This window comes from Acomys minous (assembly GCF_964271855.1).
Source record: "Acomys minous genome assembly, chromosome: 14".
Taxonomy (NCBI): Eukaryota; Metazoa; Chordata; class Mammalia; order Rodentia; family Muridae; genus Acomys; species Acomys minous.
The window spans coordinates 4,644,367-4,670,760 of NC_140496.1; the positions used below are offsets into that span (position 1 = coordinate 4,644,367).

Genomic DNA, 26,394 nt, shown 5'->3' on the forward strand with positions numbered 1-26,394 from the left:
GGTTTGATCCTTTAATACATTTGGATTAAAAGGATAGTCTGTGCCTTCAGCCTTTTCATAGTGGCCTGGGATAGGTACTCTTCCACCGACAAAATGAGCCATTTCAAGCCAAATTAGCGTATATAAATGCAGGTTTATTGGGGGCATCTCCCCTCACAGGAGGGGATCAGTGAAGTCCACATGCAGAGAGAGACAGGAAGGGGGAGGGGTGGAGGGAGGGAAGAACCAAAATGTCTGGATTATATAGTGAAGAGCCTCTGGGGAAGAGGGAGCCTTCCCTGCCCCTAGGCCAGAGAGTTCAGGGTAGAGGGCAGGGCGTGCCAGCTGTGCCCAGTAACAGGGACTAAGGGATGCTGTGAGAACCTGGAGGCCAGGTTTGCTTCGGTTAAAAAGGCACTTCAGCCAATTATCACAGGTCTGAATCCCCAAAAGCATGTTCTAGTGAAATTTTGGTTTTGTTTTTTCAAGACAGGGTTTCTCTGTGTAGCCTTGCCTGTCCTGGAACTCAGATCCATCTGCCTCTGCGTCCCAAGGGCTGGGATTAAAGGTTTTGCCACCACGCCCTGCTGAAGTCATCACTTGCTTACCCAGCCCACACCAACATTCCTGTCACTGATACTTGTAAAAAAGGAAAACTGCCCATTATGGAATCTCCCAAGGTCTAGTTAATGCTACCCACCCTACCCCAGTTATAAAAAAGGAGACAGGCATTCCTTCTCCATTTGAGCCACTAAAGGACAATTTAGGCAAGTGCATATGTTTCTCTTGGGACCACAATTTGTGTTAGAAGGTTAGGTACGCTGTAGGCAAGCAAAACTAAGACTGTCTGTAACCCAGAGACTGTTGTCAATAAATAACATGAGTAGTAGGATTTTAAGCTGTCAACGCAGGACAGGATGCTGTGGAAGGCTGTTGGGGTCTGTTGTTACAGCTGTCTCAGAGCCAGGCCAGGTGGTGCAGCCATATGATCCCAGCTGTATGGGAGGTGGTGTTACAGCTGTCTCAGAGCCAGGCCAGGTGGTGCAGCCATATGATCCCAGCTGTATGGGAGGTGGTGTTACAGCTGTCTCAGCCAGGCCAGGTGGTGCAGCCATATGATCCCAGCTGTATGGGAGGTGGTGTTACAGCTGTCTCAGAGCCAGGCCAGGTGGTACAGCCATATGATCCCATCTGTATAGGAGGTGGTGTTACAGCTGTCGCAGAACCAGGCCAGGTGGTGCAGCCATATGATCCCAGCTGTATGGGAGGTTGAGGCAGGAAGTGCAAACATCCAAGACTGGACGGCCTTAGTGAGACCCTCTGTTACAGGGTAAGAAGGATTGGAGAGAGAGCTCAGAAGTTACAAACATTTGTTCTTGCAGAGGACCTGGTTTAGTTTCCCAGCGCCCACGTGGTGGCTTGCAACCGTCCTTAAATCTACTTCCAAGATATCTGATGCCCTCTCCTGACCTTCATGAGCACAATGGTGAAAAAGCTCCCTCACCCTAAGCTACAAAAGTGAATACGTAAACGGGGAGGTTGCCAATGTGCACCTCTGGTTCCTCAGTCGGCTTCCGCAGGGGTGTCCAGGCACTGTTGTATAGCAGGCTGGGAGGACCAAACAGCTGGGCTTCATAGATCCAGGCCCTAAGGGGAGACGTCTTCTCCAAGCTTCTCACAGTTGACCCTGTCTCAAACCAAAGAAAAGAAAAGGAATCTTCACCCAAACTGGAGTGGGACTTTGGGTGTGGCGGCTGCCCAGGTCACCTCTGCTCCTCTAAATCTCCTCAATAGAACCTGTTCATCGAGTTAGACTTGGGCAATTCTGTCAGGGGTGAGGAGAAAGACTACCAGGAAGAGACACTGAGCCGTCATTAACATTTTCGGGGAGGGGGTTTGTTGTGTTTCCAGACAGGGTATCCGTCGGCCTCCAGAGTGCTGGGATTAAAGGTGTGGACTGCTATGCCCAGTTCATCAAACAGTCTTGTTTTGGGGTTTTTTTGTTTGTTTGTTTGTTTTTTGTTTGTTTGTTTTTGTTTTTTTGAGACAGGGTTTCTCTGTGTAGCCTTGGCCATCCTGGACTCACTTTGTAGACTAGGCTGGCCTCGAACTCACAGCGATCCGCCTGCCTCTGCCTCCCAAGTGCTGGGATTAAAGGCGTGCGCCACCACGGCCAGCTCTTGGGTTTTGTTTTTGTTTTTGTTTTTGAGTCAGGGTCTCTCTATGTTAGCCTTGGCTGTCCTGGACTCGCTTTGTAGATCAGGTTGGCCTCGAACTCACAGCAATCCGCCTGCCTCTGCCTCCCGAGTGCTGGAATCGAAGGCGTGTGCCACCACACCCGGCTATAAACATTCTTTTTTTTTTTTTAAGATTTATTTACTATTATGTATACAATGCACATCAGATCACATTATAGATGGCTGTGAGCCACCATGTGGGTGGCTGGGAATTGAACTCATGACCTCTGGAAGAACAGTCAGTGCTCTTAACTGCTGAGCCATCTCTCCAGCCCCAAACATTCTTAAAGCATGCTTAAAATCACTAACATTACTTAGTGTTAACTTAAAATCCTTTTAAACTCAATTTAAAGTACCCCTGGTGCTCATTTCCCTGTTAATAAGAGAGATACTGGGTTGGGCAGCAGTGGCACACGCCTTTAATTCCAGCACTCAGGCAGATGCATGGATCTGAGTTTTGAGTCCAGCCTGGACTACAGAGCGAGTTCTAGGACAGCCAAGGCTATGCAGAGAAACCCTGTCTCAAAAAACAAAACAAAATAAACAAAACCCAAAAGGACAAACCAGAGGGAGGGGGAGGGGAAGACAGCTTGACTTCCTTATTGACAGCTGTGGGACTCTCTTGCCACCCTAGCTCCCTTGAGCCAGCTGGACGACCCTCCCATGCTGCTTCTCCTAGTGTTGCACGGTGGATCCTGTGTCCCTCTTGAGTGGCCTTGCCTGGTTTTAGGATTGCCACAGGAGCAGTGGACCGGTCTGCTGCACTGACAGCTAAAGAAGAGGTCGAGCTGAGCTTTCTGGGCCAAACTACAAAAGTGGCCGAGAAGCTAGCTAGTGGCATTGATGCTGCCAGAGAAGAACGAGCAGTTGACAGTGGTAGGGACAGCAGCAGCACAGGAGTGAGAGCCACCACCGCCTCCTGAACAGTAGCAACTGTGACAGAAGGCAGCTCTAAGGAGAGTGGGCAGGGCCGGGAGCAAGAATGGCAGCCTTTGGCATGGTGGCACAGCCTAGAGTCCCAGCAACACAGAAGGGTGAGGCAAGAACATTACCCCACGTTTGAAACAGGTGGTTCAGTGGTTAGCACTAAGTGCTCTTGCAGAGGACCCAGGTTTAATTACTAGTGCCCACATGGCAGCTCACAGCTGTCTGTAAATCCAGTTCCAGGGATCTGACATCTGTAGCCAACCTGGGCACCAGGCGTGCACATGTGGTATGGACATAGAGCAGACAAAACACCCAGCCACATACATTTTTTAAAAACTAAAGCAAAGCCAGGTGTGGTGGCGCACGCCTTTAACCCCAGCACTCCAGGGGCAGAGACAGAGGCAGGTGGATCGCTGTGAGTTCAAGGCCAGCCTGGTCTACAAAGTGAGTCTAGGTTCAAGGCCAGCCTGGTCTACAAAGTGAGTCTCGGACAGCCAAGATAACACAGAGAAACCCTGTCTCAAAAAACAGAAAAATGTGGTGGCGCTTGCCTTTAATCCCAGCGCTTGGGAGACAGAGGCAGGCAGATCAATGTGAGTTCGAGGCCAGCCTGGTCTACAAAATGAGTCCAGGACAGCCAAGGCTACACAGAGAAACCCTATCTTGAAAAACAAAAAACAGAGTCCAGGACAGCCAAGAAAAGAAAAAAGAAAAAAGAAAAAAAAAACAGAAAAAGGAAAAAAAAATTAAAGCAGATTTTAAACAAAAATAGAAGCCAAAAAAGTTTACATTCTATAAATGTTAATTGGGCATTGTGCCTTGTTCCTTTAGTACCAGCACTTAAAAAGCAAATTCAGAGGGATTGCCAGAAATTTGAGACTAGCCTGAGCTACAGTGTGAGAGTCTTTTGTTTGTTTTTCAAGACAAGATTTCTCTGTGTAGCCCTAGCTGTCCTGGACTCGCTTTGTAGAATAGCCTGGCCTCGAACTCATAGCGATCCACCTGTCTCTGCCTCCTGAGTGCTGGGATTAAAGGTGTGTGCCACCACGCCTGGCTGAGATCTGTCTTGATAAAAACAAAAAAAAAAAGGACAGACAGCAGACAAAAAGAGCCAAGAGGACAGCTGGAGTCAAAGAAGGAGTAAAGAGCATAGAGAGGAGAAACGCGGCCTGGTTGCCATGGGGTTGAGAGATCTGCCAGTGCTTTAGGCCGAGGGTCCCAGGCATTGCAGACACACTGGCCAGCGAGCAGTGCTGAGGGTCCCCGTGCCCGAGTCCATTCATAGGCCCTGACACCAGTGTTGCCAAGGATTGAAGAGCCTCCACATCCTAAAGCTACACAAGAGCCAAGGGGCCTTTTCCCCAGTGTCTGCACAGATCGTAACACAAGAGGGCGCCATCAGCCCACAGTTTTGCTTTGCCAGCTGCCACTGCTCTCTGCAGGCATATACTGAGTGAGGGACGGAGGCTACTAAAGTATCCCACACACACACACACCAAGGACGCAAATTTGTAGCCAGTCTGGAAAGCAGTGGTGAAAAAAAGACAAACTCCTGAATTGTAAGTCCATTCATACAGAACACTGCATTAGTTACTCTTCCATTGCTGCTGAAATACCTTTTTTTTAATACTAAAGACACCTGCCATGGTTTCTGCATTTGTATATACCCTGCCTAACCAGAAAGCAGGCAGCCAACTTTTTCGGGAATCCGGATGCTCACAGGCCTCAAGGAAATCCATTCAGAAAATATTGGGTAAAACCCTTGCTCAGCTACAGCTTCTGAAGAGGCTGGAAGTGGACCAGGAAGCTCAACGCCAGTGTGGCCAGGCAGGGCCAGGCTGGGGTTCCCCACACTCGTTTGGGATCCTGATTTCACTTGAGCCAACAGAAATCTTTGAATGTTTCTTTGACACACAGGCGCTAAGCTGCTATCAAATGTGATGACAGGACTTGGGTTCTATCAGGTGTCTGAGTGGCTGGCCCTTGATGCACTCAGTAAATGACACTGATGCAGAAGTGTAGGCTGTTGTTTTAGAGGCCTGGCTGGGATGTGTTGAGTATCTCTGGCCTTAAGATCACTAGCAGCTGCTGGGCGTGGTGGCGCAGGCTTCTAATCCCAGCACTCGGGAGGCAGAGGCAGGCGGATTGCTGTGAGTTCGAGGCCAGCCTGGTCTACAAAGTGAGTCCAGGATGGCCAAGATAATATAGAGAAACCCTGTCTGGAAAAGCAAGAAAAACAAAAAACAAAACAAAACCGAGTGTGGTGGTGCACACCTTTAATCCCAGCGCTCGGGAGGCAGAGTCAGGTGGATCACTGTGAGTTCGAGGCCAGCCTGGTCTACAAAGAGAGTCCAGGACAGCCAAGACTACACAGAGAGACCCTGTCTCAAAAAACCAAAAAAATAAAAATAAATAAATAAAATCACTAGCAGTGTGCATCCTTTGTTCTAGAGTGTAGGAGCACACCTTTCTGGCTTAGCAACGTAAACTGTTCTCGGCATGACCCAGGGAGACGCCCGCCTTTCCCATGCCTGGTGACTGACAGTCTGCCAGTGCCATCTCACGGAGCACACCACTGCCAGGCTTCCCCCACAGGAATTGATCTCAGTTGTGTCAACAGCTGGCTCCTCCTGAGCCTGGGTTTGTAGATGCTGCCCCTCCCTGGATCTGGCCACGCCTCTCTGTGTCTGTTCTTATCTTCTCTTAAATAGAGCTGGCTATATTAGATTAAGACCCGCTCAAGCCCAGTGGTGGTGGTGGTGCTGCTGCACATGCCTGTAATCCCAGCAGTCAGGAGGCAGAGGCAGGGGATCTCTTGAGTTCAAGGCCAGCCTGATCTACAAAGCAAGTTCCAGAACAGCAAGGGCTACACAGAGAAACCCTGTCTGGGGTGGGGGTTGGGGGAGACCTGCTCATTAAAGTCTTATCTCCAGCCGGGCGGTGGTGCCGCACGCCTTTAATCCCAGCACTCGGGAGGCAGAGGCTGTTGGATCTCTGTGAGTTCGAGGCCAGCCTGGTCTACAAAGCAAATCCAGGACAGCCAAGGCTAACACAGAGAGACTGTCTCGAAAAACCAAAAAAAAATAAAAAAAAAATAAAGTCTTATCTCCAAGTATAATCACAGTCTAAGGAAGATTTCAACATAAAAACTTCCAATGGGGGCATCATTTATCCGTAAACCAAAGGGTGTGTGTGTGTGTGTGTGTGTGTGTGTGTGTGTGTGTGTGTGTGTGTATGTGTGTGGGGTGGGGGGTGTGGTGTGTGTGTGTTTGTAAGTGTATGTATGTGGTGTGTATGTATGTGTGAGTGTGTGTGTGTGTGTGTGTGTGTGTAAGTGTATGTGGTGTGTATGTGTGTGGGGTATGTGTGTGTGAGTGTGTGTGTGGTGAATTCAGGTCCTTATACATACTGGGATAGCACTCTTAACAGTAAGCTGCATCCCAGCCATATATGTATTGATCTGAGGTTTGTGATAAGGTCATACTAAACTGCCCAGGGTGTACTGCCCTCGTAAGGCCTTGAACTATGATCCTTCTGCCTCAGCTTCATGAGGGATCATAGGCATGTACCACCAAATGGCACAAGAGCCCTTTAATAACTGTGTCAGGTGTGGTGGCACACATCTTCAATCCCAGCACTCAGGAGGCAGAGGCAGGTGGATCACTGTGAGTTCGAGGCCAGCCTGGTCTACAGAGTGAGTCCAGGACAGCCAAGGCTATACAGAGAAACCCTGTCTCAGCACTTTAAAAAAAAAAAATCACAGCAGAGCCTTTTATAGCCTGTAATGCATGATGTCACAGTGAGGATATTGAAGTAGAATAAAGTAGTAAAAAAAAAGATCAGATACCGCTTTATGGATTAACAACCCGCTGTAAATTAGGCCCTGCTGCAGGGCGTGGCTGGCATGCCCTGCCCTCTACCTAGGGGCGGGGCTTCCCGATCCTAGAGCTCACTATACAAACCAGACAGTTCCGTCCCATGGCCCTTTTGGCCTTTCCCTGCCTCACTGCTCTCTTTCCTTCCCTTCTCCCCACCCCCAGCCCGCGCTCCCCCCTATTAACCTGCATTTATGTATCGCAGCTTGGTTGCCAATTAGCGCATTCAGTTTACTTATCAATCACCATAGCCTTCTGTAAAATCTTGCTTGCTTGCCCGCCCCACCTTCTGGCTTTAGAGCAGCAGCAGTTCTCAGCCTGTGAGCTGTGACCATGTTGGGGTCACATGTCACAAATTTACGTTACAGCTCATGAGAGGAGCAAAATTACAGGTATAAAATAGCAACAAAATAACTTTATAGTTGGGGGTGCTGCAAGCCTGTAATTCCAGCAGCACTTGGCAGGCCAAGGGAGGATGTTGTCTGGGATTCAGGCCAGCCAGGGCTACCGAGTGAGACCCGGTCTTTGAAATAAACAAGACTACAAGGAGGAGCAAGCGGCAGCAGTGGCAGCTGGGATATAATGGGCCTCATAACACCTGGAGCCTTCTGAGGCTTGAAGACAAACAGGAAGCATTCAGGGTGGTTTGGTTTGGATTTAAAATGGCCCCAAAGTAGCTGGGTATAACCTGTGACCCCAGCATTTGGGCGGCAGAGTCAGAAGGGGTGAAAGTTCAAGGCCAGGCTGGAAGACACTGTTTGAGATGAGGCTGCATAGTATAAGGGGTGTCTGACTGGAGAGGAGGAACCCCAAAAGCTCCAGGCCAAACGACCATTAGAGGCGTGTGTCAGCGTCCAGTCTGACTCTTGCAGCCTTGCTAGGAAACTTGCTTGTCCTGCTGCTGACAGCTGATTAGGGTGTTTGCAGCTCAGAGGGCGGAGGCTAAGGAGAGCTGGCAGCGCAGCAAAGGACAGTCCAAAGTGAAGATTGCCTTGAGTTATCAGGCGCTGCCACACTGGAAATGAACTAGGTTTGTGTGTGAGGTTTACTGTATCTTTGGAATAAAGATCTTTCCTAATTGAAGTGTGAACTTTCTCGTGCCCAGCGTCTGTTGACCACTTAGCAATAAACCTTTGGCACGTTTTGACTTCATATTTGTGTAAGACAGTCATCCCTGGTAGCTTTTTGACAACCTAAAAAATGATTTCCAACATTTAATTTAGCAAAAGAACCGGATCAACGGTTTTATTTCTTTTGTTTGTTTTGCTCATCAGCTTCTTTTTTTTTTTCAAACGGTCCACATTTTATTACTGGACAAGCCACACCCCCAATTTAGACAGAACTAAGCCCCCCCCCCGGGGGGGGGGGGGTTAAAATTGCTGAACTCCATCTGGTAGAATTGATTGATTCAGTATAAAGCCTCAGTCTCGCCACTCTGAATCTTTACAGTCCCAGCTTCGTTCTCCTCCAGTGTCTTCTCTTGGAGTTGTACCTGATCTTGTTACCACTCATCATCTTCTTTGTTTCCTCATCTTAGTCAAACAAGATCTCTCTGTGCAGCTCCGCCTGATCTGGAACTCACTGCCTAGCCCAGGCTGGTGTTGGACACACAGCAGTCCTCTGGCTCAGCCCCGCTGGCCCAGGCACACCCAGCTTCTAGTGTGATGGTAAACAGTCATGTTGGCACCAACTTCCCGTCTCTCTTCTCAGTCTTAACAGAATTGCATGAAGTTAAGAAGATGCTGGTTAAAACTAAGAAATACAGCTTTTGTCACATTACTTCACAGGCTTACTGCTACGTACCTGCAATTCCAAAAGTCAGGAGAGAGTAGCAGGAGATTCCCAGGCCAGCCTGAGCTTCCAGAGGGAGTTCCAGGGCAACCAGGACTATGTGGAGATGCTGTCAAAAGACAGAAACAGGGGCTGGAGAGGTGGCTCAGAGGTTAAGAGCACTGACTGCTTTTCTGAAGGTCCTGAGTTCAGTTCCCAGCAACCACATGGTGGCTCACAACCATCTATAATGTGATCTGGTGCCCTCTTCTGGCCTGCAGGTGTACATGCAGACAGAGCACTGTATACAGAATAATAAATAAATCTTTTTTAAAAATTTAAAAAGACAGAAACAGTAACTACATAGAGACAGTCTGTCAAAAACAACAACAAAATCAAACACTAACTCCCTGTCTCCACAAACCACCACAAGCTTTCCCCAAAAGCCACCACCCTAGTGCCCATGAGGGGTTACTTTCGTTTTTTGTTGTTTAGTAAGAATGGTGTTAAGCTGGGCGTGGTGGTGCACGACTTTAATCCCAGCACTCGGGAGGGAGAGGCGGGCGGATCGCTGTGAGTTCGAGGCCAGCCTGGTCTACAAAGTGAGTCCAGGACAGCCAAGGCTACACAGAGAGACCCTGTCTCGAAAAATCAAACCAAACCAAACCAAAAAAAAAAAAAGAATGGTGTTGACGCGTCAGAGTTTTTCAGATTTTATGGAAGTAGTCATTATTTTTCTTAAGTGTATTAAGATGATATATTGATATATTTCCAAATATCCAATCACTCATTCCAGGATTAAAGTGTGTGTGTGTGTGTGTGTGTGTGTTATATGTGCACATGAAGGCGCGTCCCATGTCATTGGGTTCCCCTGGAGCTGGAGCTGGAATGACAGGCAGTTGTGAATGGCCTGATGTGAATGTTGGGAACTTAAGAGCATTAGGTTTTTAGTTTAGTTTAGTTTTGTTTTTTTAAACACGGTCTTACTATGTAGCTCTGGCTGTCCTGGAACACACTATGTAGACCAGGCTGGCCCAGAACTGCCTGACTCTGCGTCCTGAGTGCTGGGATTACAGGCATGCGCCACAAAATGCATCGAGTGAGCTGTCTGTCTAGATCTGGTTTTTTTTCGAGACAGGGTTTCTCTGTGTAGCCTTGGCTGTCCTGGACACGCTTTGTAGACCAGGCTGGCCTTGAACTCACAGCGATCCCCTGCCTCTGCCTCCCAAGTGCTGGGATTAAAGGCAAGCACCACCACTGCCGATCTGGATAATTTTTATGTGACTCTAACCCCACGATCCTTCTTTATTTTCCTGTGCATTTGGTGTTGTGCCTGCATGAATGTCTGTGTGAGGGTGTTGGGTCCTCTGAAACTAGAGTTACAGACAGGTGCGAGCCGCCACGTGGGTGCTGGGAATTGAACCCGGGTCCTCTGGAAGAGCAGTCGGTGCTCATAATCACTAAGCCATCTCTCCAGACTCTAACCCCAGGCTCTTTAAAAAAATAAAAATAAAAATACTGCACCTAGATATTGTACTCCTGTAGAACTGGGTTTGCCGTCTTATTTGTTTATTATTGTCTTGTGTTTTGAGACATAGTCTCGATGTGTAGGCCTGGCTTGAACTAGAGTTCTGAGTGCTAGGATCAAAGACTGGGACACCATGCCTCGTTTTTGTTGTGGAGATGGGGTCCCACCCTGTAGCTCAGCATGAGAGAGAGAAAGAGGAGGGGCGCCCCAGGGGGAGAGAGAGAGAGAGAAATAATTCATCTTTCATTTTTCTCATCTTAAACTGCACCTGCAATGCATAGTGTCCAGGCGAGGCTCCAGACTGAGAGCTTATTTTATTTTATTTAAGGTTTTTCAAGACAGGGTTTCTCTGTGTAATAGTCCTTGCTTTCCTGGACTCACTCTGTACATCAGGCTGGCCTCAAATTCACAGACATCTCCCCTGCCTCTGCATCCAGAGTGCTGAGATTAAAGGTGTGTGTTACCACCACCACCACCACCCTGCCTGGAGTTAACATTTCAACAGAGCCATTTGAAGGGACCAAGTTTCAAACCTTCTTTGGACTCATCTGAGAGATGCTGGGACTATAAAAGCCATCACCGCCAATGCCACAGGGATCCGTGCTGCCCTGTCTGCCGAGACACCTCTGAGGTGAGGCTGTAAGTGTTACACTCTCATGAAGCTTCCGGGCAATTCCCAAAACACTTCTCCTGGAGAGGGCTTCAAAGCTTTGTGGCCAGTGCCACACACAGCATGACTTGTCTCTAAGCATGATCCTGCCACTCAAGCACCAAGTCTGATCAAAGATCCCTCATTGGGGGGCTGGGGAGATGGCTCAGCAGTTAAGGACACTAACTGTTTCTCCAAAGGTCCTGAGTTTAATTCCCAGCAACCACGTGGTGGCTCACAAGCATCTGTGATCTGATGCCCTCTTCTGGCCTGAAGGTGTATGTGCAGGCAGAGCACTGTATACGTAATAATAAATAAATCTTAAAAAAAAAAAAAAAAAGATCCCTCTTTGGCTCCTGGATTGCAAGCCAGGGCATTTTTTGCCTTTAATCCCTCTGTCCACTATATAGTTGCTCTATTGTCCTCTGAATGCATCTCGGCCCAGCAGGTAGAACTGCTCTTGTTTGTTTCCTTTAGAATGTGATACCCATGAACCACTAAGCCTATTAAGAGTCTGTTCCCTCAGGGCCAAACCCCATCCTGGCCAGCCACACCTCCCCCACGGCCCTTTCTGATCTGAACAGTCCACTGATCGCAGCATTGCTTAGCCTTGCTCTGTGTTGCTTGGGGATCCTACCATTTTGTCTGTTTTGCTTTTATCAAGTCATGGCCTCACTGTGTAGCTCTGCCTGGCCTGGAACGTGATGTGTAAAGCAGGCTCGCCTTGAACTCACGGACTTCCCGAGTGCTACGGGATTCTGTCCTGGCAACTCACCCACTTCTAAGCAGCCTGGTTCTTTCGCTGACAGCACACTTTAGAGAAATCCTTGTGCTTCTATAGGGGACAAGAAAATTGTCCTAATTATCCTAATTTCTGGGTTAATCCATGTCTTTCATTCCTTCCTGACTTCCACAGGATCTCACTGTGTATGTTCAAGTCTTTGACGGGATAATTATTTCCATGATTTTTAATTTTTTTGTTCATTCAATAGTTTATTACACCGTGTGTGTGTGTGTGTGTGTGTGTGTGTGTGTGTGAGTGTGTGCATGAGCATACCTTAGCACACCAACATAGGTCAACCACATGGTTTCTGGGGATCCAAGTCCCGGTCAGCAGCATGTACCTTTATACTAAGCCGTTTCATTAGCCTTCATTTCTTCTTTTGCTTCTTTGTTTGTTTGTTTTCAAGTCAGGGTTTCTCTGTGTAGCCCTGGCTGTTCTGGACTTGCTTTGTAGACCAGGCTGGCCTTCAACTCACAGCGATCCACCTGCCTCTGTTATACAGAGAACCTTGTCTAAAAAAAAACAAAAACAAACAAACAAACAAACAAAAACCTGTCTCAATAAGCCCCCTTACTGCTCTCCTCAAAGCAAACAAACAGAAAACCTTGGAGAGTTTAATTCTGTCTAATCAGCTACTGTTATTTTTCCTGTTGACTCTGAGCCCCAGAGAGTACCGGCTGAGGGGACCAGGTGAGGAGAGCAGAGACAGCTCCTAATTCTGCCCCTCAGAGCAGCAAGTGTATTCTGGAAAGATTAGAAGAGGAAGCTTAGATTTGGCTTAAAATGGTTAATCTCTGCCTAGAAAGATGGCTCAGTGGTTAAGAGCGCTGGCTGCTCTTCCAGAGGACCCGGGTTCAATTCCCAGCACCCATCTCATCACCACTGCATCTCCAGGTGCAGGAGACTCCACACCCTTCCTGGGTGCACAGGCACACATGCAGGCAAAATACTCATGCACGTAAAATGATAACAGTAATTTTCAAACAGTGGTTACTCTTGCCAGCCTGGACGGCATTCATCCCTTAATGCTGTCCGGCCGGGGTCCAAGAGGAAGGAGAAGCAAGGGCTGGGCGGGGCACAGGAAGGAGAAGCAGGGGCTGGGCGGGGCACAGGAAGGAGAAGCAAGGACTGGGCGGGGCACAGGAAGGAGAAGCAGGGGCTGGGCGGGGCACAGGAAGGAGAAGCAAGGACTGGGCGGGGCACAGGAAGGAGCTGAGTCCTCAGGAGCCATGGCGACACCTTGGCATTTAGAACTCCTGCACTGACGAGCGGCCACTCTGGAGAACACACGTGTTGCACTTATTCAAGGCGACTGAACCCCGCTCACGCTGCTGCTCATCGCCCTCCACCCCATAACTTCAAGTGTTGTCTGAGAGTGAAAACAGAAAAAAAGGCAGAAATCTCAGTAATCAGACAAATGTGGAAATTTTTACATTCTTACCATTTTATTGGTTTTTTAAATAAATTTTTATTTTTGAGAGTTTTGTTTTATTTTATTATTTTCTGTGTAGCTCTGGCTATTCTGGAACTCACTCTGCAGACCAGGCTGCCCTGGAACTCATGGGAGATCCATCCACCTGCCTCTGCCTCCCAAGTGCTGGGATTAAAGGTGTGCACCACCACCGCCTGGCCTGAGAAATTTTCTGAGAGGAAAAAAGCAAACCATACCAAACCAGATAAACTACAACAGCTGCTAACTGTGTGTTTTTTGTGTTTTCTGCATCTGTGTGAACTTGGTGACCTGGCTCATGAGAGGCGAAGGCTCTGTCAACTGCATCATCCTCCCACTCTAAATTTTTAAAAAGATTTTATTACGTATACAATGTTCTATTTGCATGTACACCTGCCCACCAGAAGAGGGCACCAGATCTCATTGTAGATGGTTGTGAGCCACCATGTGGTTGCTGGGAATTGAACTCAGAACCTTTGGATCAGTGCTGTTAACCTCTGAGCCATCTCTCCAGACGCCTCCCACTTTTCCTTTTTTTTAAAAAAAATATTTTTATTTAATTTTAATTTATGTGCATTGGTGTGAGGGTGTAAGATCTTGGAGTTACAGACAGTTGTGAGCTGCCATGTGGGTGCTGGGAATTGAACCTGGGACCTTTGGAAAAGCAGACAGTGCTCTTAACCACTGAGTCAACTCTCCAGCCCTTTAAATGAAAAAAAAAACTTTTTTTTTATGTATACAGTATTATGCCTGCATGTACTGCATGCCAGAAGAGGGCACCAGATCTCATTATAGATGGTTGTGAGCAACCATGTGGTTGCTGGAAATTGATCTCAGAACCTTTGGATCAGTGCTGTTAACCTCTGAGCCATCTACAGACGCCTCCCACTTCTATTTTATAAATTACTTTTCCAGGGTTGGGACTGGGAAATTAGGAGACGGATTCTGCATTTAAAAGTCTGATGTTTTGTTTCCTAAGGTTTCCCCTCCCCTCCTGCCCACGCCTTGTGTTGGGTTTTAGGAGTATTGCACTAAAACACTGGTGCTGAGGTTGTTTTGTGAACCCCTCCGTTTATTAAGACCCACCCTACCCTAGAAAAGGGGAGCCCCTTTCCCATCCCTGCCTGCTCATCAAGTCCCTGTTAGGATTGAGGGCTTCCTCTTCCCTGTGGCCTGGCAAGGCTCTCCTGCCTGGGATTTGGGGGGTGAAGGGGGAGGTAGTCTCGCCAGGGGGAAGTAATTGAAAAGCTGGCAAGAGGGCCGGGTGTGGCGCAAAACTTTAATCCCAGCACGTTGAGGCAGAGGTAGGCGGATCGCTGTGAGTTCGAGGCCAGCTTGGTTTACAAAGAGAGAGGCCAGGATGGCCAAGGCTACACAGAAAAACCCTCTCGAAAAACCAAAAACACAAAAGAAAAGAAAAAGGAAGAAAGAAAGAAACTGGCAAGAGAGTCCAAGTCAAAGAAAGCCCTCCCCTCCCCCCAGCTCTGGACCTAGGCCCCCGTCCCTTTTTAAAGACAAGGGCTCACCATGTAGCTCAGGCTGTCCTGGAATTCACTATATAGACCAAGCTGGCCTTGAACTCGCAGAGATCTGCCTGCCTCTGCCTCCCATGTGCTGCGATTAAAACATGCGCCACTACACGCATATTTAGCCAGTGGTGAGTGCCTGTTACTTGCACTTCATTCTCGTCCAGTGAACTATCTAGGAGTCCATAGACCCTCCCACTTATTCACCCCGGGCCTCCATAGGATACCCGCCACCCGCCACGGGTCTCCTTGAGACCACTGTTCTCCGGCGCACTTCCACTCTCCAGGCCTCCAAGGCGAGGCGGCTCGGGGATCTCGGTCTCTGCAGCACTTCCTACATTGCGCATTCCTCCAAGACTTCCAGATCCACTGTCTGCCGCCCGCACCACAGCGGAGGCTTTGCGCCGGCCCAAGGGGAATAAAGTGACCAAGTATCTCATCCAGCACCCAATGGTCTCAGCCGGGTTTTGTAGCCAGCAACCTGGACGCCGCGCGTGCGCACTCCGCCAGTCGCCGGCTAGAGAAAGCGCTCGGACGCTCCCAGGTTCACAAGCCGCGGAGGGCACAGGAGCGCGAAAAAGCTTCCGCGTGCAGCTCGCGGGCGCAGGCGCTTGAGACAGCAGCGGGGACAAGGCACGTCCCCCGGAGCTACCGGCTGGTCGCCGCCCAGGGGTGGTCCCTGCGCGGCGGAAGGCGCGGCCCGGGCGCCCGCCCGATGGGGCGGGAGGGGCGGGCCGTCGCCTGCGTCCCCGCCCAGCGCTCGGGCCGGGCCGGGAGGGTCCCCGGGCGTGCGGCCGGGCCGGCGGGTGACGCTTTCTGGGCAGACGCAGCGCCATGCGCGCCCCCCATGCCAGGGCGCTGCTGCTGATTACGCGCCGGGGCCCTGCCGTGCGTCCGTGGGCCCCGGCGGTGGTCTCCTCTAGGACATGGCTGGCTTCTGAGTGGACTCCGCTCGTACGTGCGTGGACGTCCCTAGTCCGCGAGCCGACCCCGGGCCTCGGCTTTCCCGCGCCCCTTTCGGGGCTGCCCGGAGGCGTGGGGCGGTGGGCCGGGTCCGCAGGGACGCGCAGGTGCTGGGTGCTGGCGGGACCCCGCGCCGCGCATCCCCTGTTCGCCAGACTCCAGGGAGTCCCGGCAGCAGCCACCCGAGTGCGAGGTCTTGGCAACGACTCGCGGCGGCGGCCCGCGGCGACCCGGCGCTCAGAAGTATGGAAGCTCCTGGGGCTGGTGCACCCCGAGCGCGGGAGGCTGTCAGGTAGGAACCCTGGGGCACTAGCGGGCGGCGGGTGGGCCCCGGCCTGCCCTCTGTGTCCACAAGGGCGGTCAGGTCTGCCGACACCAGTTGGGAGGCTGGCTATGGGTGCCTTTTCTCAACTGGCTGGCGCTCCCCGGCTGAGGTCAGTGGAGCCTGTTACCAGAGTATTTCACCAGCTTGTCTGCCTTTAGGCATTCTCTGAGTAAGCTGGAGCTTCTGCTTTTAAGGGCAAACAAACAAACAGACAAACAAAGCCATAAGTTTTTTTCCAAAGCTCTGTCTACTTTATATTACACATCTATAATGTGTTTAAAACCAAAGCTAGGGCTGCACGCTAACAAGCAACCGGCAACATTTCTCAGGATGAAGCTGAGCACCATGAAGTTTATCTTGGTTGTCACCTCCTAAGTGGTGAGACCAGGCACTAACTACTCGGTAACTCCACCGAATCAACGAATGACTTTTATAAAGAATTCAGGATCGGTTGAGTCTAAATGACAGTATTCTGTGACTCCCCATTTTTACCAGCCATTGGAGGGGTGGCTGGAGCAAAGGCCTGCTGATACCTAGAGAGCCCTAAATCTACGTTCCTCTGTGGGAAGCTGACTCGTGGAGCCCTGCTGGGGTTCCCTGCCTAGTGCAGGATGTGAATTAGAGATGAAATGGGAATGGGCATGAGGGTTTGCAAGAGGAAAGACCTTGTCATACAACTCTTGAAGCAGACAGGACCTCAAGTTAATTGTTGAGTCCCTTGCTGTACAAATTACTCTCTCTGGGAGAGACTGCTTGGAGGAGGATGCTCATGGACTAAGTTTAGCACATGGACCTCATCGACAAGAGTCAGGAGATCGTGGTATCTTTAATGTGGTGTCCTTAGGTATAAGAAGACACATCGTGTGTGTGTGTGTGTGTGTGTGTGTGTGTGTGTGTGTGTGTGTACACATACATACACATCTCATTGGTGTTTTGCTCGCATGCATATCTATTTGAGGGAGTCGGATCCCCTGGAAATGGAGTTACAGGCAATTGTAACTGCCATATTGGTGCAGGGAATTGAACCAGGAGCCTCTGGAAGAGCAGCCAGTGCTCTTAACTGCTAAGCCATTTCTCAGCCCACATTTTACATAGTATTATGGTTTTTGTGGGTTTTAATGGAAAAAGTCATTTTCTTCTGGCCTATCTTTTAAGGACCGCCATTTTATTTATTTTGTAATGAATTTTTTATTTTTACTTTATGTGCATTGATGCTTTGCCTGCATGTGTGTCTGTCAGATCCCCTGGAAATGGAGTTACAGACAGTTGTGAGCTGCCATGTGGGTGCTGGGACTTGAACCCAGAACACCTGGTTTCCCTGGAAGCAGCCTTAACCACTGAGCTATCTCTTCAGCCCCCTCGTCTGTGTTTTACTGAGACAGGTTTAATGTAGGTTAAGCTGGCCTCAACCTCACTCTGTAGCTGAGGACGGCCTTGAACTCTGATCCTTTTGTCCATCTCTCAAGTGCTGGCATTATAGGTGTGAGCCTCCCAAACTAGGTTTTTGTTTTTTGGTTTTTTGTTTTTTGTTTTCATTTTTCGAGACAGGGTTTCTCTGTGTAGCCTTGGCTATCTTAGACTCACTTTTGTAGACTAGGCTGGCCTCGAACTCACAGCGATCGGCCTGCCTCTGCCTCCTGAGTGCTGGGATTAAAGGTGTGCACCACCACGCCCGGCCCCCAAACTAGGTTTAAAAGACATTTGTGGGGGGAGGAGAGCAGAGAGCAGAGAGTGCGCATGGTGCCCTCTGAAGACCCTGGCCACTGGGTTGCGCTGACTATGAGGGGCTGAGGCAGGAACCTCGGCTTATGAAACTTCAGATCTCAAAGTTTTAGGGAGTGAGGCTTTGCTGGTGCAGCTAGTCCTTCCCTCTGTGCCTGTGCCTGTCATCTCTGTGACCTGTCCCCACTTGTCCTGCCGTGCCAACATGCTGTGAAGACCCCATTAAATAAGACAGAAATGGCACCAATGTCCATCATTGGAGCTGTCAGTCGGCCCCTGATACGTCCAGTGTATGAGAAACAGGCTTCCTGCACTGGATAGCGGGTTTGGTTTTGAGGCAGAGTCTGTAGCCCAGGCAGGCCTCTAACTTGAGCTCTCTTGCCTCAAACCCCTAAGTGCTAGACATTCTCAAGGCTTTCTAAGTAGGTAATAAATATATTCTGTCTTCAGGAAGTGTGAAGAAGAGCTCTTTATGTAGCCTATATTTTCCTCAGAAGTCATAGGGTAAAGCCCGTCTGCGGGTTGGTGCTGCTGGAAGTAAAAGGGAGTGGTGGGCACCGTTAGTTGCCACAGCTCTGAGATGCCGGGGGGTGGGGGGTGGGGTGGGGGGGGGCAGAGACATTGCTTGTGTCTGTTTTTCTGTCTTTCTGTCTGTCTGAGTTTTGAGACACTTTGTAGCCCAAGCTGACTTACAAACACACAGCATTCTTCCCGCCTCCGTGTGCCAAGTGCTGAGATCATGAGCTATCAGGTCTTGTCATTATTTCTTGAAAGTCTCAAAAGCAGATGATAAGAGATGAAATTCCCATGTTAGTCCTCCCTCCCTCCCCCCTCCCTCCCTCCCTCCCCCTCCCTCCTTCCCTCCCCCCTCCCTCCCCCCTCCCTCCCCCTCCCTCCCCCCTCCCTCCCTCCCTCCCCCCTCCCTCCCTCCCTCCCTTTGTTTCCTTCCTTCTCCCCACCCCCTCATCCCCCACCCTGGCTTTTTGAGAAGTTTCTCTGTATAGCCCTGGTTATCCTGGAACTCACTCTGTAGACCAGGCCGGTCTGAAGGTGTGTGCCGCCACCTCTGGGTTCTGATGTTAGTGTTCTAATTTTAGAGAAAATAAACCTCACAGAACTGTGGGGTGTGTTTCAGGAATACCCCTTCCTCCCATCCTCCTCAGCAGTTTGGTCCCCCAGAAGACTTTGAAGTTAAGTATCCAAAACTTGGCAGTCAGGGCCTCCTGGTTGGCATGTCTGCAGATGCTTGCCCACAGAAGCAGCAGGACAGCGCCTGCTCTCAGTGCCCGCTCCTTCAGCATGTCAGCCGCCTTGGTATCGCTAAGTCTGCTGCACTGCCCAGTGCCTCTCTGCACTGATAAGTCTTATTACTCTTATCACTTTGGCCACAAGGCACCTCAGAAGGTGCTGAGCCCAGGACCATCAGGATGAGCAGAGAGTGGGAGGGGCACCTGTGCAGGCTCCTGTGTGCATAGCAGATAGGAGGCTAGGGCTCAGCTCTCCCAGGGAGCAGCGCCCCGAGAAGAGAGGATACCTAGAGTTCTGGGGCTCCTGGCTCATAGGGTGGGGTCCTAGCTAGGCTGCCTTTCTACTTTCTTCCTGTCGTGTTTCATACAGTGCAGACACGCGAGACTCCGGGCCTGCCGCTCTCCTGTGCTACTGTAAGGGCTGGAGAGTGTGAGGTACTGACTGTTCTCAAAAGCCGACGCCTGCCTGGAACTGGGGCAGAGTTTGAGGCTGGCTGTTGTAGACGTGTCTGCGGAGGGACCATAGTTAAAGATGGCGAGGAAGGGTTGGCGGCTGCCTATACCCGCTGCTTCCTGGTGCCCAGATAGAGCACTGGCCCATCAGGACGGGGCTAAGGGGCAAGAGGAACAGCCTGTGATGCGGGGTGGGGTGGGGTGGGTTACTCCAGGGATCTGAGTACTTCCTGGACCCCTGTTTCCTGCTCAGCTTTATTCTAGGCTTTCAACCCCCTATCTTCACGTCTTCCCTCAGCTTAGGGTCGGTGGTTCACCTCATCTCCCATCTGTCCTCTGTCCTGTTCCCTGTCACATCCACATCATCTCTGAGAATGTCTCCCTGTCCCCCCAAGACCCCAGCGTGTCTGCTAGCAGCTCTCACCCTCCCGAGGGAGCTGCCTCTTTGCCTTTTCCCTTCCAGTCTCTGGTCTCTGAGAGGCGGGCAGCTGAGTTACCTCTGGGCTGAGTCAAAGCACAGGTCATTTCTGAGACGACAGCTACCAGATGCCTTCCGTGTGTCTAATCCACTCACAGCAGCTCCATGGAAGACGCTGCTGTTAAAATGTTTATAGGAGGAAGATTTGAGGCACAGAGGATTTGAGAGACATGTTAGGGCAGACACGGTAGCAGAGCCAGGGTTTTTTGGTCCTCTTTGCCTCCTCTCTAGAGCCAGCTTTCCTGACCCTGCTCGGCCTCTGGCCTCCCAGGCCTAAGGTGCAGCCTGAGGCCATCTGCATGTCCTGGGTCTGGCCTCTCTGACTGCCAGGACTCAGTAGGGTGAGGATGGTGGCCATGCACTTGGGAGGATCAGGCAGGAAACAGCAGTAGCAGCGCTGGGGCCCACCGGGCTGCAGGACAGCAGTGGAGGCTGCACTGTGGTACAGAGACAAGGTGGCGAATTCCTAGTGAGCTGAGCGAGGGCTAGGATTTGGGGTGGAGCCTAATATATCACAGCCCCACACGGCAGAACCTTGATTCCAAGAACCCAGATGACCAAATCCATTTTATTTACATTCAGATTGTAATACGAAGGGGCACACAATAGGGGGCACATACACCTGAGGTTGGGATGTAATAATAGCTCAGCTGGCAGGGTGCTTGGCCTAGCACGCACAAAGCCCTGGGATTGATCCCAGCTCTGCGTAAAACCTGGCACACCCTCCTAATCCCAGCTTTCTAGAGCAGGTGGTAGGGGCAGAATTGTCACCTTTGGCTGTGTGGTTAGTTAAGGTTATCGTAGGCTACATGAAGCCCTGTCTCAAAAATAAATAAGTAAATTTGGAACTGGAGCCGGGCATGGTGGTGCACGCCTTTAATCCTAGCACTTGGGAGGCACTTAGGCAGCTCTCTGAGTTCGAGGCCAGCCTGGTCTACAGAGGGAGTTCCAGGACAGCCAGGACTACATAGAGAAACCCTGTCTCCAAAAAAAGAAAAAAAATCAAAGTATGTGTGTGTGTGTATATATATATATTTAAAAATAAATGAATTGGCCTTTAACCCCAGCAGTCAGTAGGCAGAGGCAGGCGAGTCTCTGAGTTCGATAGAGTGAATTCCAAAACAGCCAAGACTACACAGACTCTTAAAAAGCCAGTAAAATAAAATCAGCCTCTTCGTTAGCATTTCATTGCTGGGAGGAGCCACCATGGCCGCTGCAACTCTGACAAAGGACACGGTTTAATTGGGGCTGGCTTCTGTTCCCAGGGTTAGTCAGTCATGGTGGGGAGCATGGCAGCCAGCGGGCGGACAAGGTGCCAAGAGTCCTACTTCCCGATTGGAAGACAGCAGGAGGTGATAGTGACACTCTGGCCAGGCTTGCGTGACACACCTCCTCCAAAGCCACACCTACTTCAACAAGGGCACAGCCCCTAATGGTGCTGCTCCCTATGGGCCTAGGGGGCCCTTTTCTTTTCTTTTCTTTTTTTTAAAGATTTATTTATTTATTATGTACCTATACAGTGTTCTGCCTACATGTACACCTACAGCCAGAAGAGGGCACCAGATCTCATTATAGATGGCTGTGAGCCACCATGTGGTTGCTGGGAATTGAACTCAGGACCGCTGGAAGAGCAGCCAGGGCTCTTAACCGATGAGCCATCTCTCCAGCCCATAGGGGGCCCTTTTCATTCAAACCACTATAAATAAATAAATAAATAAATAAATAAATAAATAAATAAGGCCTAGAGAGATGGCACAGCCCTAGCGGCTCTTGTAGAGGGCCTGGGTGTGATTCCTAGGACCCGTGTGTGGTTCATAAACATGCATAACACCCTCCCTCCGTCAAAGAGATCCAAATGTACGTGGTACACATACAAGCATGCAGGCAAAACATGCATATGTATAAATTAAAATAAGTCTTTGTTTGTTTTTGTTTTTTCGAGACAGGGTCTCTCTGTGTAGCCCTGGCTGTCCTGGGCTTGCTCTGTAGTCCAGGCTGGCCTCGAACTCACAGAGATCTACCTGCCTCTGCCTCCCGAGTGCTGGAATTAAAGGCGTGCGCCACCACCGCCCAGCAGTAAGATAGATCTTAAGACTTTTAAACAAATAATGAATGAATGGATAAATAAGTGGACTATGCTAGGGTTCCGCTAAAAGCCCCCCTGTTCCCCTTCTTTTTTCCAGACACCGTCTCACTGTGTAAGCGTGGTGGACCTGGGGCCGGCTGGGTAGCCCAGGCTGGCCCGGAACTTGCCTTTTGAGTTCTGGGATTCCAGATGTGCTTCACCACACCAGCTTCCCCCTCCTCTTTGTCAGGGAGTCGCTGCTGTGTGAGAACTCGGATCCCGGGCTGGAGAGATGGCTCAGCGCTTGGGAGCACTGCCTGCTCTTCCAGAGGACCCGGGTTCAATTCCCAGCACCCACATGGCAGCTCACAACTGTCTGTAACTCCAAAATCTGACACCTGTAGACATACAATGCACATAAAATAAAAATAAATGATTAAAAAAAAAAAAAGACCTCGGATCCCATTCACAAAGTGCAGACTCTTCCTGTGATTTAGGAAACTAGAGAAGCCTGGGAGTTCACACCTAAAATCCCAGTGGTCGGGAGGCAGAGGCAGAAGGACCACTGCCAGTTCAAGCCCAAACTGGCGTATAGATGCGTTCCAGGCTAGCAAGACCGTGTCTCAAAATGAAAAGGGAAAAAAAGAAGGAAAGGGAAGAAAAGAGCTAGGGGCCACCACTCCCCCTGCCCCGCCACTGTGTCTCGGGAGCTGCTTTACCCTCTAGATTGAGACTGTAGGTTGTGCTGGTTTGTTTTGTTTTGTTTAAAGGTATGTATTCCAGGATGGCCTCACACTCCACACATAGCTCAGGATGGCCTGGAGCTCTTTTTTTTAAAGATTTATTTATTACATATACAGTGTTCTGCCTGCATTTACACCTGCCCACCAGAAGAGGGCGCCAGACCTCATAGATGGTTGTGAGCCACCATGTGGTTGCTGGGAACTGAACTCAGGACCTCTGGAAGAGCAGCCAGTGCTCTTTACTGCTGAGCCATCTCTCCAGCCCATTCATTTTTAAAGAAAGGTTTATTTATTTCTTATGGGTGACATGTATATGCAAGTGCACCACATGTGTGCCTGGTTCCTGCAGAGGTCAGAAGAGGGCACTGGATCCTCTGGAATTGGAGTACGGATGGTTGTGAGCCACCGTGTGGGTGCTAGGAATTCAACAGGTCCTCTGCAAGGGCCAGTGCTCTTAACTGCTGAGTCTCTTCAGTCCCTGATTTTTTTTTTTTTTCACTTTTGATTGTGGGTTCTGACAACCGGCAAGTAGACTCCCTGAGTGGCCAGGTCTGATCTTCCCTGTTGAGCTGGCAAAGGACTTTGCTCGGGAAAGGTACATTACCGCCTCCCTTGCCAAAGTCCAGTGTGCTCCTTCAGTGACTGAGCTCCTGCTGTGTGCTGTAGGTGAGGGTGGTGAGGTTACAGCAGCGGGCAAAACGGGCAGAAATAGTGAGCCAGTGGTACAATGCCAACATGGAAACCAGGAGAGAAGTGAAGGGCAGGAAGCAGTGTCAGGTGTCCTCGCTGCGAGTGAGGCTCCGGGCTGGCCCTCTAAAGAGAGGCTCTGGGCTGGCCCTCTAAAGAGAGGCTCTGGGCTAGCCCTCTGAGGAGAGGCTCTGGGCTGGCCCTCTGAGGAGAGGCTCTGGGCTGGCCCTCTGAGGAGAGGCTCTGGGCTGGCCCTCTGAGGAGAGGCTCCGGGCTGGCCCTCTGAGGAGAGGCTCTGGGCTGGCCCTCTGAGGAGAGGCTCTGGGCTGGCCCTCTGAGGAGAGGCTCTGGGCTGGCCCTCTGAGGAGAGGCTCCGGGCTGGCCCTCTGAAGAGAGGCTCTGGGCTAGCCCTCTGAGGAGAGGCTCCGGGCTGGCCCTCTGAAGAGAGGCTCTGGGCTGGCCCTCTGAGAGGCTATTGGAATGAAGACAGCAAGGCCTATTGCCTGCTTAGAAGCCTTGTCCCAATGCTCTCTCCTCTTGCTCCGCTCCCTCACTGGTCCACGCTCTCTCAGGCCTAAGCTAGGATGATCTCTTTAGCTGAAGTGCGAGCGCTAGCCCAAGGAGAAAGAAGCACCCTCCACTGCAGGTGGGGCCAGGCACTCTTCCTGGGTTCACAGACAGCCCTGCCATAAACCAGCAAGGCTTCCAAACCAGAGAAGCCCAGAGGAGGCAGACCCACCCTGTACCCAGTCACAGCGCCACTCGTAAAAGGAGCCTGCGCTGCTCTTCCTAAAATGTTGTGTACTCACAAAGTCCGAGGAAGGGAAAAAGAGGGAAACACCCCACATGCTAATATTGTTGTCCAGGACTTGTTTGTTTATTTGTTTGTTTTGTTTTGTCTTTTCGAGACAGGGTTTCTCTGTCTTGGCTGTCCTGGACTTGCTTTGTAGACCAGGCTGGCCTCGAATTCACAGTGACAGGGCTTGTTTATTACCCAGTTGTTTGTCTTTGCCTGTCTGTGTGTCTGTCATCTTCCTCTGCTTTAGCAGTACTGGGGATTGAACCTATGGCTTCACACCTGCTGGGCAAGTGCTCGACCACTTAGCTACATCCAGAGTCCTTTTTATAGAGGCAGTGCCTCATTAACTTCCTAGCCTGGTCTTGAACTTACTCTGTAGCTGAGGTTAGACTTGAACTTGTGATCCTCCTGGATATCAGCCCTGTGTCATAATGCCCAGTTCCTATGATACATCTTGCTGAATGATTCCAAGCAGGTACCCACAAAGGTAGCAGCTCTTCCTTTTACTGGTGGCCTAATGTTTATATGTTCTCTGTAGTAGATCCAGCTCACCCTGTTAGGGTGGATGTGTAAGATAAAGATTCTTTTTTTTTTTTTTTTTTAAGATTTATTTATTATTACATATACAGGGTTCTGCCTGCATGTACACCTGCAGGCCAGAAGAGGACATCAGATCACATTATAGATGGTTGTGAGCTACCATGTGGTTGCTGAGAATTGAACTCAGGACCTCTGGAGGAGCAGTCAGTGCCCTTAACCTCTGAGCCATCTCTCCAGCCCAGATAAAGATTCTTTTGCTGACATGAGTGATGCTGTAATCCCACATCCTTGAAGTTATTTTCCTCTACTTCCTATGGATGTGTGTAAGTGAAATTCTCACAATCCCACATATGATCTCACATGTTGCTGGTGGAAACTTGTTCCTTCGTCAGTGCCGGGTACATTCCCACCAACACGAGTGGCTGCCTCCTTCCCACAGCTTCACCTTCATCGCTGTGAGCGTGCGACGCTTGTCAGTCTCATGAGTGAAAAGAGTGTCTGTCCTGTGATTTGTCTTCATTTTCCTATGGATGTAGTTGTCTGTGCTGTGTGTTCTTTTTAACTGGATTTTCTTAGAATTTTCATTGCTTGCTTTAGCCAATTATGTAGCCCTGGCTGGCTTGAAACTTGCTGTGTAGAGGGGCTGGAGAGATGGCTCAGCGGTTAAGAGCACTGGCTGCTCATCCAAAGGTCCTGAGTTCAATTCCCAGCACCCACATGGTGGCCCATAACCACCTATGATGGAATCTGGTACCCTCTTTTGCCTGATGCTCTCTTCTGACATGCAGGCATGCATGTAATAGAGTGCTTATATACATAAATAAGTCTTTTGTTTGTTTGTTTGTTTTTTCGAGACAAGGTTTCTCTGTGTAGCCTTGGCTGTCCTAGACTCACTTTGTAGGCCAGGCTGGCCACAAACTCACAGCGATCCACCTGCCTCTGCCTCCCGAGTGCTGGGATTAAAGGCCTGTGCCACCATCGCCCAGTCTTTTTTTTTTTTAAAGCAACTTTCTGTGTAGACCATACTGGCCTTGAACTCAGAGATGTGCCTCTGCCTCCACCTCTGCCTCCCAAGAGCTGGGATTACAGGCGTTCGTCACCACACCTGGCTAGAGCTGCCCCCCCAACTGTTGTTTACTTTCATGGACAGCTGTTTCCTAGTTGTTGTTCTGTCTTGCCTTACTCCCCACAGCAGTAACTGTGGGGATGCGGGCAGATCCCAGGAACTGCTCTCCAAAGCTTATGCAGAGAGCTTTGAAGTACCGAACACAGTCAAGGGCGTTAAGCCATACACCTATACTCCTAGCACTCAAAAAGCTGAGGTAGTGTCACAGGAGGGTCAAGACCAAACCTGGGCTACATAGTGAGCCAGCCTGGGCTACAGAGTTAGACTTTGCCTCAGAAAAGCTTCCCTTCCCTCACATACACAAAACGTAGCTTTCCCTGGATAGTCTGACCATCCAGCTGAGGTGCAGTTGGATGCCAGGGAAACCATAGCAGAAATTCAGGAGGAGCAGCACCTGAAATGAGCACAAAGACCAGAAGACAGGAGGGCGTCCAGGCGAACGCCCATGGTTGGCCTGAGGTACTCCTAGCAAGGAAGGAAAGCACACGCCATGGCATCTCCTGGCTGGCTGGGCACACGCG

At 50.2% G+C, this 26,394-nt stretch overlaps 2 protein-coding genes across 2 annotated transcripts in view; one reads left to right on the forward strand and one right to left on the reverse strand.

Annotated features, from left to right (window-relative positions):
• Window positions 1–12,942: 12,942 nt before the first annotated feature.
• On the reverse strand, window positions 12,943–15,561 carry LOC311583468 (uncharacterized protein; the record flags this gene model as incomplete). The annotated part of the gene is made up of 2 exons (XM_084757086.1): window positions 12,943–13,118; window positions 14,953–15,561. The coding sequence occupies 2 exons, from the start codon at window positions 15,559–15,561 to the stop codon at window positions 13,053–13,055; spliced, it is 675 nt and encodes a 224-aa protein (XP_084613212.1). The 3' UTR covers window positions 12,943–13,052.
• Window positions 15,560–26,394, forward strand: part of ABCB10 (ATP binding cassette subfamily B member 10) — a gene marked incomplete at its 5' end in the record, with an annotated part of 29,639 nt that continues 18,804 nt past the window's right edge. Inside the window, one exon of the mRNA XM_084757085.1 lies at window positions 15,560–15,980. Coding sequence (XP_084613211.1) covers window positions 15,560–15,980 — 421 coding nt within the window. The remainder of the gene's footprint in view (window positions 15,981–26,394) is intronic.